General features: G+C 52.4%; 1 protein-coding gene across 6 annotated transcripts; it reads left to right on the top strand.

The window, feature by feature from the left end:
- Window positions 1-3,386: 3,386 nt before the first annotated feature.
- IRX6 (iroquois homeobox 6) lies at window positions 3,387-10,354 on the top strand. Of its 6 annotated transcripts, none has more exons than XM_055298152.2 (6): window positions 3,387-4,684; window positions 5,936-6,193; window positions 6,890-6,999; window positions 7,180-7,418; window positions 8,298-8,814; window positions 9,897-10,354. In XM_055298152.2, the coding sequence occupies exons 1-6, from the start codon at window positions 4,640-4,642 to the stop codon at window positions 10,015-10,017; spliced, it is 1,290 nt and encodes a 429-aa protein (XP_055154127.1). In that variant the 5' UTR covers window positions 3,387-4,639; the 3' UTR covers window positions 10,018-10,354. The 6 variants fall into 6 exon arrangements, with proteins under 6 accessions (XP_055154127.1, XP_063468752.1, XP_063468751.1 ...); XM_063612682.1 differs by having other exon boundaries at window positions 8,298-8,906; XM_063612681.1 differs by having other exon boundaries at window positions 8,298-8,906; window positions 9,894-10,354.
- Window positions 10,355-11,961: the final 1,607 nt, after the last annotated feature.

Here is an 11,961-nt window from a genome sequence, read left to right as displayed (position 1 = left end):
GTTTGAAATATGGTTCTGTGAAAAGACCCAGAATCCGGAGGTCTGAAGTCTGATCCTTCCTCTGCCACTTACTTGGCTATGTGATCTTAGACTTCTCACCTCTCCAATATCCTTATCATGAGCCTTAAATAAGACAAAGCAGAGGTGTTTAGGAAAGCTCCCAAGCACTCAACAAATGCTACAGAATTTTACTATTATTAACACACTTTATTAATTTTAACTCTAAACTGAAGTACAATGCTGTCAAACTGAGACTTCTTCATTCAGTCTTATTTTTTACTTTATCCCGAAGAAGTTAATTCTTTCTTTCTATTTGCCACCATTTTGACAAGAGACTTCAACACTCTCATCTGGGAATTATTGTCTTTTTATTTTCCCCTCCTGATGCCAGAGTTGCTGTTGACAACATGTATTCAGGCAAAGCAGGGACTCACTGCATTTCACAATCAGATGCCATGCACACTACTTCCGTCAAAACAATTAGTGTTCATTTCGGCTTTACTCCATGAGACCTGCGGTGACTGATCAGTATAAATTATAGATGCATCTGTCCAGATGCACTTGTTCATTCATGCATAGATTTGAGGAAATTTTATTCTTCTCAGTTCAAAAACAGTCACTAAAAAATCCATACTTAAAAAATGTAATTCAGCACATTTTCAACTCTGTTACTGTGTTCATGTACTCACTCATTCCATCTGGGATTTGAGGCATTTGAAGTTGATTTGGGGCATTTCCAGGTTGTTGTATTTCCCCCTGTAAAATCTGCTGTCTTTATAAATCATTAGAAAGTCATAGACATTTTTAACCCAAAATAATGAAATACAGTTTGTTTTTCCTCTTTTATGGTTTGTTTTTTGTGGTACCTGCATGCAAGCTTATTGTGAAACATACATCCTTTACTCTGCCTGCTCAGGAACTTCAGTGCATTTGAAGCAAAGCAATAAGAGCTTCAAATAAACAATGTGGATGAGTACTCTCTGGTGCAGATAGGCTTTTGATTGTTTAATTTGTTTCACATTTGTTTTAATGAGCAGCTAGAGGAACTATCAGGCATGTTGCACAGTACAACGAAAGAATCTCTATCATTTGTTCAAAATACTTTAGGTGGAATGACTCCCTTAAATATAACTGGGAGGGTCTATATTTGATGGATTTATTTACTTGCTTCAATAAAATTCTATGTGTACACATATACAATTGGGGCTTTTTCTCCGAAACTAAATTAATCAGCACTGAACAAAGCAATGAAAAGCTGCCGGGGTAGAGAAGCCCAAGGCTGCTGAAGTGGGAGTCTGTGAACTGTCAGGAGGACAAAAGCAAATTCCACTGCAGCTTCCCCTCAATCAGATTTTCCAAGAAACAGACATCTTCTCACCTGAGGTTTCTGCCAGACAGAGGCTGATATTGGCTTACCCAGCTGGCATTGTTTTGTTACGAGGGTCCCAAAATAACAAGAAGAGTAGGCACATTTCATTAAAACCATTTTTAGGAAACCCCATTAAATGCTCAAGGTGGTAACAATCAAATGTCAGCGAAACAGGGGAAGTTTACCATGGGTGCAGCCTCTCCCTGGGAAGGAAATATTAAATCAAGGTCTTGCAAGGCTGGGAAGCCAGAGGAGACATGGCAGGCCTTCCTCCCTGGGAAGCATTCTGATAGAAGCTACAAAAAACCATCAAGCAACTTTGAGGACAATAGAAAAGGTGTCTTAACATAAAACCTGCCCTTTTGTTTGTTCGCTTGTCTTTCCAGAAGAAGAAAAATGCCGAGATACCTTCATAGTCCTACCTCCCAATTTTCTTCCCCACTGTTCCTCAACATCTTCTTTTCTGTTTAAAAAATTGTGTTGCTTTTCTCAAATCCTAGAGAGCAAAGACAAGAAGTAGGCCTGGAGGCTCTGCACAGAGCATTGATAGAACAGAGGTCTTATAAATCAGCTAAAAATCAATAATTCCTATATGGTAGTTTCTCCTTTGCAACCATATTGCCAAGGGACAGGGCTAATGCTTTTTCTCCACCACCAGCCCCATTTTTCTGTCATAAAATTAAAAAAAAAAATTCTGCTTAGGAACAAATGGGCAATCGAAGTTGCTGAGTCAGTATTTCGACTATCTAATTTTATTACTTTACAATTGACATACCTTCCCTCTGGAAATGTTTGCAATTAATTAATTAGCAGTAATCTTCCCCAAGGGATGAATTTAATGAATACTCTCCAATTCTTACTTTAAAAAAATAGCCTAGATGTATCCAAGCTGCAAATGTGTGGATAGTTCCAAAGTGCATTTTGAAAAATCAAGGGATCTATCTATTACTGTGAATTTTTATCACTAAGTCAATCTGGTGAGGACTATAATTCTTTTTCTAACTAGGAGTTTCTCTGGATGAACGCAAGGTTTCTCCAAGGTAACAGCAGCAGCAGCAGCAGCAGCAGTAGCTGTGTTTGTTAGTATTTAGAATGGAGCTTGTCCTCATGTTAATAATCTCTTAAGCAGAGGAGTCTCTGGTTTGTGGCTTCTTTAAGCTCCTTGAGATTCTACAGAATATGTTTTTAAAACGGGGTGTGGGGACCTAAAGATGTCATACTAAAGAGATCAGTGTAAGGCAAACTTGGAGTTGAGGCACGCCCCGTCCAGGGCCCCAGACCTTGCCCCGTCTCATGCAAGAACCCAGAGCCGTTGCTATCTTCTGGGCCACAGGCTCTCGCGTTTCAACTAGAAAATAAAACTAGGCCCTTGAACCAACCCCTATGGCTCCTTGGAGGAGTTGCAGCAAGAGCCTGGGAGAGCATTTTAAAAGTGTAAAGCGCGGTGACCCCGGTAAGTGAAAGGCAAGGCTTTCTGAGGTTTCTGGCCTGCAAATCCCACTGGATCCTTGCAGTGCCCACCGAAGACCTTCCCCTACCAGACCGACAGTCCCTTTTCACCCCTAGACGTCGCGTGTTGGAGGCTCTCAGAAGGGCAGCTGGGGCCTGAGTATTGAGCCTTCAGATGTGCAGTCTACCGTGCTCGCAAATTGGAGGTTCCCTGTTTCGGGGCCAAGCCTAGAGGAGGCAGCCCCTTCCTGGGTACCAACGAGCCTCCCCCACCCCCGCCACCGCCCACCCACCAGTGCCCCTTTGAAGACCCCTGGGATGGAGTGAGGGGGTGGTCAGACTGCTGGGCCCAGCCGGGCGTCCAGGAAGAGCGCAGGGAATGGGCCGCCCTCCCGGAGCGCTCCACTGCGGCTCTCCAGCGCCACCCTCCAGCGGAGCGCAGGGGCTGCAGCCCGCACCCGGCGCCTTCTTCAGGCTCCCTGGCTGCCCCGCGGCCACTGCAGGAGGCGCGCGCGCGAGGCAGCCAAGCCTTGCCTTCGGAGGAGATGCCCAGGGATCTTAGCAAGCAGCCTGCGGCTGCCAGGGATCGGACCTGGCGAGTTTCCCGACGGAATCTGAGGGATCCCGAGCCTCGGCCTCGAGGGGGCGCTATCCGGCCTACTCGAGGACCAGGCAGCTGCAGAGAAGCCCCAAGGTCAAGGCCCTGGGCCAGGCCAGGGCTTGGAGAGCTGTTATCTAGCCCGAGTCCTGGGGAGGCTGAGGCGGGGAACCAGATCCCCGAGGACAAAGATGGGCGGGCCAGTGGTATCCACCGACGCTGGCCGGAGCTTCTCCAACGAGAGCTGGGCCTGTGGCGTGAACAAACTTTCCTTCAGCGCAGGGGCGGAGGAACCGGGCTGGAGGCTTCTCCCCCGGGCTTCTGCTCTCCTCCACCTGCCAGTGCTCAGCCTCCGCCCAGCCTTCGCCCACCCCAGCTCCCTCCCCCTCCCCAGCGCGCCTCTGTTCACTCAGACTCCTGTCTCCCCTCTCCCCTCCTCCTTCTTCCTCTTGCCTTTCTCCCCCACTTTTCTCCTGTCTCTTCTTTTGTATTCTCTCCTCCCTCGCCGCCCCGATTGCCTCTTGCCTCCTCCGGGCCGCAGGGGAGGAGGTGAGCGCGCTGCGCCCGGGGCCTGGGCGGCTCAGAGGGAGGCGTTTCTCCTACTTCTCCCGGGTAATTTGGAGAGGTTGTGTGTGTGTGCGCGCGCGCGTGAGCTTCAGGCGAAAAAGGGTAGGATTCAGCGCTGAGCAGAGAGGGTCAGGGTTTTTGACGTTCCTCGCCAGCTGCACAAACCTCCCGGAGCAAGTGTGAGTGTGGGTGAGAGTGCGCGCGCGCGCACGGGCTGGCTGCGCTTGGCACGCTTGGTGGCCCAGGGCCCCGGGGCCCGGGGTCCCGTCTGGCGGCCCGGGATTACCGTGACGTCACATTGAGCCTCTGGCCACCTTGGACTGGGACACCTCCGGAGCTTCACAGCCCCGCGCCGCGCCGCGCCTCACCTCACCACCACGCGCCTTTGGGAACCCGCATCTTCCTTCCCCTGCCCATCCATGGGCCCTTCTGTCTTCCGGACCCCACGGGCCGGAGGAGCGCCTTCCGGAGCGCAGGGCTCGGCAGCCGGGCTGCCCTCGGCTCTGCCTCCACTGGGGCCAACCAGGAGGAGGAACCGGCGCTGGGCACCCGCAGCGGTGTAAGGAACTGAGACGCCGCACTGCTGGGGGCGCCGAACAGCTGGGCTGAGACGGGAACTCGAAAGGGAAAAGAGAGACGGGCCAGGGACAGCCACCATGTCCTTCCCACACTTTGGACACCCGTACCGCGGCGCTTCCCAGGTAAGAGGCGCCTCTATGGGGGATAGGAGACAGACTGGGTGGATGGAGTGCCTAGTGCACGGCGCCTGCCTCTGATCTTCCTCCTCTTGTGTCCTGGGGGAAGCCAGAAGAAGCAAGGACCAGGGTAATGTGTCACAGCCTCCTCTGACATCCCCAAACCCTAAATGAGAACGTTTCACCCCGGAGTGCACGCTAGAAAATCTTGTGACCTGAAACATGGGCACTCTGACCACGCGCTCAGTGAGGTGGGTGGGATCACAGGGATCTCCCAGTCAGGCCTCCTCCTATACAGAAGTCTGAGGTGCCCGGGAGAGAAAGAAAGAAAGAAAAGAAAGAAAAGAAAAGAAAAGAGAAAAGAAAGAAAAGAAAAAAAATGAAAAGAAAAGAGAAAGAAAAAGAAAGAAAGAAAGAAAGAAAGAAAGAAAGAAAGAAAGAAAGAAAGAAAGAGAAAGAAAGAAAGAAAGAAGAAAGGAAGGAGGGAGGGAGGGAGGGAAGGAAGGAAGGAAGGAAGGAAGGAAGGAAGGAAGGAAGGAAGGAAAAAGAACTTGTAGGTTATAACGCTGTCCATCTCACCATATTGTTGTTCATTTGTTGACCTCGGCTATTCTCCTACCCCTTCCTTGGGCGGGCCCGAGCTCTACGGTTCCCTCGATTTTCCAAACCAAAGTGGATGTTGTGCAATGACAAGGGTTTCCTGGGAAAGTTCTGCAGACACATCCTCCACTGTTCTCCAGCTTTTCTCTAGAGTTCTGAGTGTATTTTCCTGTTGTCTAGTGCCGGCTCGACCTTTGACCTGCTGTGTGATCTTAGACAAGTCTCATACTCTCTCTGATCCTCCACTCCCAATCTATAAAATGGGAGCAGGAATGAGACGTTAATAATGGTCTGTAAGGCCACCTTCTAGCTCCGCCTTTGCAGGATCCTGTGAGGAGGGTAGGGAAGGGGGCTGAGGGTTTGGTGTCTTTAATTACGGTTTCAGAACATTCACATTTTCCGGACCTCCTGGGGCTCTGGGCCTTAGCAATGGAGTAGGAGCATCTATAAGGGCAGTTTGGTTAAAATGCCTTTTATAATTCCCGTCCCAGCACCTAACAGAATGCTCAGCCCAGGTGGCATTTAGTTAATGCATAATGAAGGAATGAATGAAGGAGCAATCTGATTTTCCCCTCTTTGTTTCTAGCTCCCGCCAGCATGAGGCTGGTGGAAGGCGGGGGTCTCTGACCTCCAGTGCCCTCTTTCTTGCCCCTGTAGTTTCTGGTGTCGGCAAGTTCCAGCACCACATGCTGCGAATCTACCCAATGCCCGGTCTCAGATGTGGCATCAAGCTCCACCCCAGCGCCCGCTCTCTGCTGCGCACCCTACGATAGTCGACTGCTGGGCAGTGCGCGACCAGAGCTGGGCGCTGCCTTGGGCATCTATGGAGCCCCCTATGCGGCCGCTGCAGCTGCCCAGAGCTACCCTGGCTACCTGCCCTATAGCCCGGAGCCCCCCGCACTCTATGGGGCACTGGTGAGTACAGGGGTGGAGTCCCAGGGGCGTGAGCAGTAGAGACAGGTGAAATCCAGAGAAAGTCAAGGAAAGACCCACACCTCCCGAGGAAAGGAAATGGTTAGGACTGTGTATAAGGAGGACAAAAAAATACAGTACCTTACAGTTTGCAGAACTTCATACTGTTTAGAAAACATTTATACTTCTATTAATTCTGTGAGGTAGGCAAGTAATCGTTAATCTCAATTTATGAATGAGGAAATAGAGGTGCACAGGAGTTCAAATACTTTGCCCAGCGTCACAGAGATACAAAGGGTCAGAGAAAAGCTCCTGAAGAAGAGTAAAGCAGGAAGTGCCCCAGCTGGTGTGTGTTGTGGGGCGGGGGTCAGGGGGTGGGTAATGGAGGAAAGGAGGGAGGGACAAGTGGTACAGTAATAACAGCAGCTAATATTTAAGTACTGCTTATTCTGCACCAGGGATTCTGCCAAGCATTCTGCCAGCATGGTCTTCTTCAATTACCTATAAGTACCATTATCCCCATTTTACCAAGGAAGAAATTGAGGCACCGAGTGGTTAAGCAACTGGTTAAGCAACTGTGCCCAAGGTCACACAACCAGTACCAGTGGCCATACTGGGATTTGAGCCAGACCCTTAGCTACCACCCGATGTGCCCCCTCCCCAACTGTAGTCATGAATTCTCTTTTCCTCTCCCTCCAGAATCCACAGTATGAATTTAAGGAGGCTGCAGGGAGTTTTACATCCAGCCTGGCACAACCAGGAGCCTATTATCCCTATGAGCGGACTCTGGGGCAGTACCAATATGAACGGTAAGGAGTGAAGGGCCTTGGTGACTGGCACTGTGAGTCTTTCCTCCCCCACTGCCAAGGTAGGGTGGATGGGGACAGGGGAGAGGGAGGGAGCTGAACCACACTTCCATGCCACAGACTGTCCTCTGCCTGCAGTTCCTTGTTCCTCTTCTAGAATGTGAGCCAGGTTCTCCCCGACAGGTATGGTGCAGTGGAATTGAGTGGCGCGGGTCGCCGAAAGAATGCGACCCGGGAGACCACCAGTACACTCAAGGCCTGGCTCAATGAGCACCGCAAAAACCCCTACCCCACTAAGGGTGAGAAGATCATGCTGGCCATCATCACCAAGATGACCCTCACCCAGGTGTCCACCTGGTTCGCCAACGCACGCCGGCGCCTCAAGAAGGAGAACAAAATGACGTGGGCGCCCAAGAACAAAGGTGGGGAGGAGAGGAAGGCAGAGGGAGGAGAGGAGGACTCACTAGGCTGCCTAAATGCTGACACCAAAGGTACTGAAAACGTTCACCACCCCACCTTAAGGGTTTTACAAGTCTTCAAGCAGTTTGGTCTTTCAAAAGCTGCCCTGTAGGGTAGATTTTCTGGAAGGTCCTCAGACTTACCCTTGCACTTCCCTGCCGGTCTCAGAGCATTAGCCTGTGCACTGCCTTCTACCTGTAATTCTCTACACAACCGGCTTCTTCTTGACATCAAAGTGTTACCTCCTAAAGTTCTTCCTGCCTCACCCAAGCCAAAATAGCCTCCCAGTTATTTTCTGTTCTGCCAGTCTGTTTGGATTTCCTTTGCCATACTTGTCACTGTGAGAAAGTTTACATACCCTCTCTAGAATGCCAGCTCCACCAGAAGCCTTACTCGCTGCCATATGCCCTACACACCTCATACCTAAATGATGGCAGGCACATAGCTGGCGCTCAGTAAATATTTGCTGAATCAAATGATATAACAGCAGCCCCTTGTAGATGTTAAAATCGAGTAAAAACTTCCCCCTGGTTTTTCACAATTGAGAAACTGAGATCCAGAGCTCAGGCAGCACCAAGTGGCATTTCCTTGGCTTGGCACTGCTCGCTAGAGGAGGAGTCCGCTAAAGGGTGGGGGCAGGGCTGGGGCAGGAATTCTTTCCCAGGGACAGGCGGCCAACAACCCTGGGACAAGTGCAAGGGGTGGTACCGCAGGTCTGGTTAATTACACCGTGGATGCCCTGAGTGCAGGGCGCTTCTTGCTAAAAGCTTCTCAGGAATGAGCATTCCTCGGATTTCCCTTGGGCCCTGGGGCTTTTCTCACTCGCTCTTGATTTCCTGCAGAAGTTACTGTTAGCCAGGAGGCCCGGGGGCTCCGGCTGAGTGACCTGGAAGACCTGGAGGAAGAGGAGGAGGAGGAGGAAGCTGAAGACGAGGAGGTGGTGGCCACAGCTGCGGACAGGCTGACGGAGTTCCGAAAGGGCGCGCAGTCGCTTCCTGGGCCGTGCGCTGCAGCTCGAGAGGGACGATTGGAGCGCAGGGAGTGCGGCCTGGCCGCTCCCCGCTTCTCCTTCAATGACCCTTCCGGATCGGAAGAAGCTGACTTCCTCGCGGCGGAGACAGGCGGCCCTAGGTTGACCATGCACTACCCATGCGTGGAGAAACCGCGCATCTGGTCTCTGGCGCACACCGCGGCAGCCAGCGCTGTCGAAGGTGCACCCCCATCCCGGCCTAGGCCACGAAGTCCCGAGTGCCATATGATTCCCGGACAGCCTCCTGCCTCTGCCCGGCGACTCTCAGTCCCCAGAGACTCCGCGTGCGACGAGACTTCCTGCATAGCCAAAGCCTTTGGAAACCCCAGGTTTGCCCTGCAGGGACTACCGCTGAACTGTGCGCCGTGCCCGCGGAGGAGCGAGCCTGTAGTGCAGTGCCAGTACCCGTCTGGAGCAGAAGGTAGTGGGCCCCCAACGGCGCTGGGAGTATCTATGCAAAAGACACCCATCCACCTCCCTGCCCGGCAATTGCACACCCTCTGCCATTCCCGTCTGCCCAGGTCTCCCACAGACCTGAGGGGAGATTGCTTTACAGCACTCTTTCAGACGGAAGCGTAGAGATAGGTTCTAGTACTCCCTTATTTAAAAGCCCAATAATCATAAACTCACAGGCAGACTGTAATTTACCTAGAATCACTTAGAAAGCCGTTCGAGAGATGGACAACCAGGATCTCTGCATTCGTGTGGTCCAGTGTACTGCCAAATCCACCAGGTGTGCATCACCATGCTCCTCTAGCACAATCGCCCTTGTCCCCTGCCTGCCCTTCCGAGGAGACTCGCTGGTCCCCTGCTGTGCTGCTCAGAGTGTTTACTAGGGTTGCACAGGCACCAGGGCTTTTGGAGAAGTCTAAGATTGTGGGCCAGACGCACACCACAGATTTAAGGTCAGTGCTTAAGTCCAGCTTGCAGCCCGCTCTGTGTCCCACCAAAACCCCTGGAAAGTTGTAGACATGCCCCTGCGGTCAACAGTTTCAGGCCCCAGATTGGTACTGTCCCTAGAGAGCACTCTACCAAGGGCTCATCCCCAGGCAGGCCAGTGACTGCCAATCAGTGTCCCCTGATGCTGGCTGGTTCTTTCACTATGTTAAGGACCTGGTGGAAGGGAATTTCATCCCACAAAGGGACATTCCCCAAGCATGAGGCAGCCTCCAGCAATTACTGTCAGATTCCGCTCTTTGTAGTAATTTCTCTCAGGATTAGCTGCTGGCTTAGAAAAGTGGGTTACACTGTTATTTGAATTTACACAACGGATCCAAACATTACCTCTGGCAAGCTAATTGCCTCTAGATCCTTTGCTTGCCTTCAGAAGAGACATGGCTGACCCAGAGGTTTCCTAAGAATTGCCACTAAGCAGCCTTTGGGTTTTAATCAACCTTTCCTCTCTCAGCAGGTTAGCGCAATGTCTGCGATTTGCGAAAGAATCTTGGAAATGGGCCCCACGTTTGGAATTCATCTCCAGGTTAAGAAGCTGCCAGCCCTTGCCAGAGACCAGGAGCTCTCACTTTGCCTAAGAGACAGACACACAGAAACCCTCCTAGCAGCTGTCCTTGCACGCACAGCTGGGGTGGTGGGCCGACTTGTACCTTAGCAGACCCCACGGAGGAGATGGCAGGGCACCTTGGGGAAGGCCAAGTGGGAGGCTGGGAGTCTGCCCCACACACCGACTCTACCAAGTCTCTCTTCCTCCTCTGGATTCAGCAAGGCTTCCTCTCCTGCTCACCCCTGTCTCTCACCTCCACCACCCCAACTCACTTTGTAACTTCATCACTGACCCGGCCACTAAGGACCCTGTGCGTCTTCTCCCCCTCCTAAGCCCTTGTGTCCTTAAAAATAATCAGTCCGAACCCATGTAGTGTGGCCTATCTTTGCCAGGGGTGCTTGGAGAGGTCGGTGTGCAGGCAAAGATGCATTGCGGCCAGGGGTTCTTGCGACAGCGCGGCGTGGGCTGCATACCTCACTTCCTTTAGTAGCTGGGAAAGAAGCTGACAAGGTAACAGACAAGGCCGTGGCGCCTGCAGCTCAGCGGACTAACCGCTGCGTAACCAATCATTGGAGCCAAGCTGACCACCTCGCGGGTCATGCGCATGGGAAGTGGTGGGACTTGTCAGGATGTTTATCTGGAAACTGCATCTGTTTCCGGGTTCGTACTCAGGTTGTAAGTTTATTGGGGGAGGTGATGAGGACCGCGCTCCTCCTATCAAACTGAACCTAATGCGGAGGTCAGGCAGCTTTCAGGGGCGGTGTGAGGCGAGAGGGGCATTCTTCCCGTTTTATCAAAAGTGTCAGCAAACACTTCCGGTACAGGCCAACCAATGGGAACTGACGGGCAGGGAAGGGGGTCTTTGTCCCCCTTGCTAGGAGTGTCGAGCGGCGGGGTTGGGGGTAGGAGATTTAAAGACGCCCTCGCAATGCTGGCTGGGGGAGGCTGCCTGCGTTCGCGTCCCGCGTCTAGTGGCTTTGGGTTAGCCAGGGAGTGAGCGCACCACTGCTCGCAGGGAAGCAGGGACCCGGGGCAGTGCCCTAGAGGGGAGCTCCGAAGAGCAGATGGGGCGGGAAGGCAGGAGGAAAGGCAGCTGGGGTGTGCGCCCAAGGCCTGGATCCCTGGGGAGCTGCGTTTCCAACGCCGGGTCCCGGCCAGGCCAGGCCTTCCAGACCAGCGTGGATGCCAGACTATCAGTCACTGAAATCCAGGCGAGCAGAGTCCGCCTCCTGGGCAGGAGAATTGAAGACCTTTAGAGGACAATGAGGGGAAATGTGGAGGTTGGAAATGCTAGGGAAGCAGAAGCAGCGCGCCACCTCCTAGCCTTTCTCTATGGAAAAGACAGCTTTGCTGTCGAAAGGGACTTTAGAGAGCATGACTTACAAAAACTACAAACCTCCTCTTCGGATGAGAAAGTTAAGCCCAAACGGGAGGGCAGGTGACCAGCTCAGGGTCACAGCCGTCCGTGGTGGAGACCAACTCCAGCTTTCCACCCGGGTCAATGTCCCTTTTCGGTTCCCGCTCGCCCGCCTGAACACCCGCCGGCGCTTCCTCTGGGAGACCCCTCTTTGCTTTCGTTTTGTTCCTGGGCAACAGCTGCTCCAACCCCCAACCTCCCCAGGGACCCTCCAGTCGCCCTCGCTGACCCGCGGCTTAGGGTCCGGAAAATTAAACTGCGAAAAGATAAACATTATTTCCAGTCGGCTTTGCCGGATTAACGCTTGTAATAAAGAGCATTAGCTGGAGGTTTCTTTCAAGGCACTCTCGACCCCACCCCCTACTAGGGGACCAGGTAGACCCCTCCGGAGACTGCAGAGGCGGCAGAGGCGTCCTGGGGCTTCCAATTGAGAGTAGGGCCCTAGAGAGACATTTCGCGGAGGGGAGAGGGATCCTTAGAATCAGAGAGTCAACACTTGGAGATGGGAAGCTGAAGACCCGATTGGAGAAGGGACCCCACTAAACTCAGTTCATGTGG

This window comes from Symphalangus syndactylus, chromosome 11 (genome assembly GCF_028878055.3).
Source record: "Symphalangus syndactylus isolate Jambi chromosome 11, NHGRI_mSymSyn1-v2.1_pri, whole genome shotgun sequence".
NCBI classification, from domain to species: domain Eukaryota; kingdom Metazoa; phylum Chordata; class Mammalia; order Primates; family Hylobatidae; genus Symphalangus; species Symphalangus syndactylus.
Note: the sequence above shows the minus strand (reverse complement) of the source record. Positions and strands in the feature narration are given on the sequence as shown.

Excerpts from the sequence above, each read along its gene's own strand:
- IRX6 (XM_055298146.2), top strand. The coding sequence starts at position 4,640 with ATGTCCTTCCCACACTTTGGACACCCGTACCGCGGCGCTTCCCAG. Across the intron at positions 4,685-5,935 it reads CGTACCGCGGCGCTTCCCAG|TTTCTGGTGTCGGCAAGTTC; the intron begins GTAAGAGGCGCC and ends TTGCCCCTGTAG. Across the intron at positions 7,000-7,179 it reads GGGCAGTACCAATATGAACG|GTATGGTGCAGTGGAATTGA; the intron begins GTAAGGAGTGAA and ends TCTCCCCGACAG.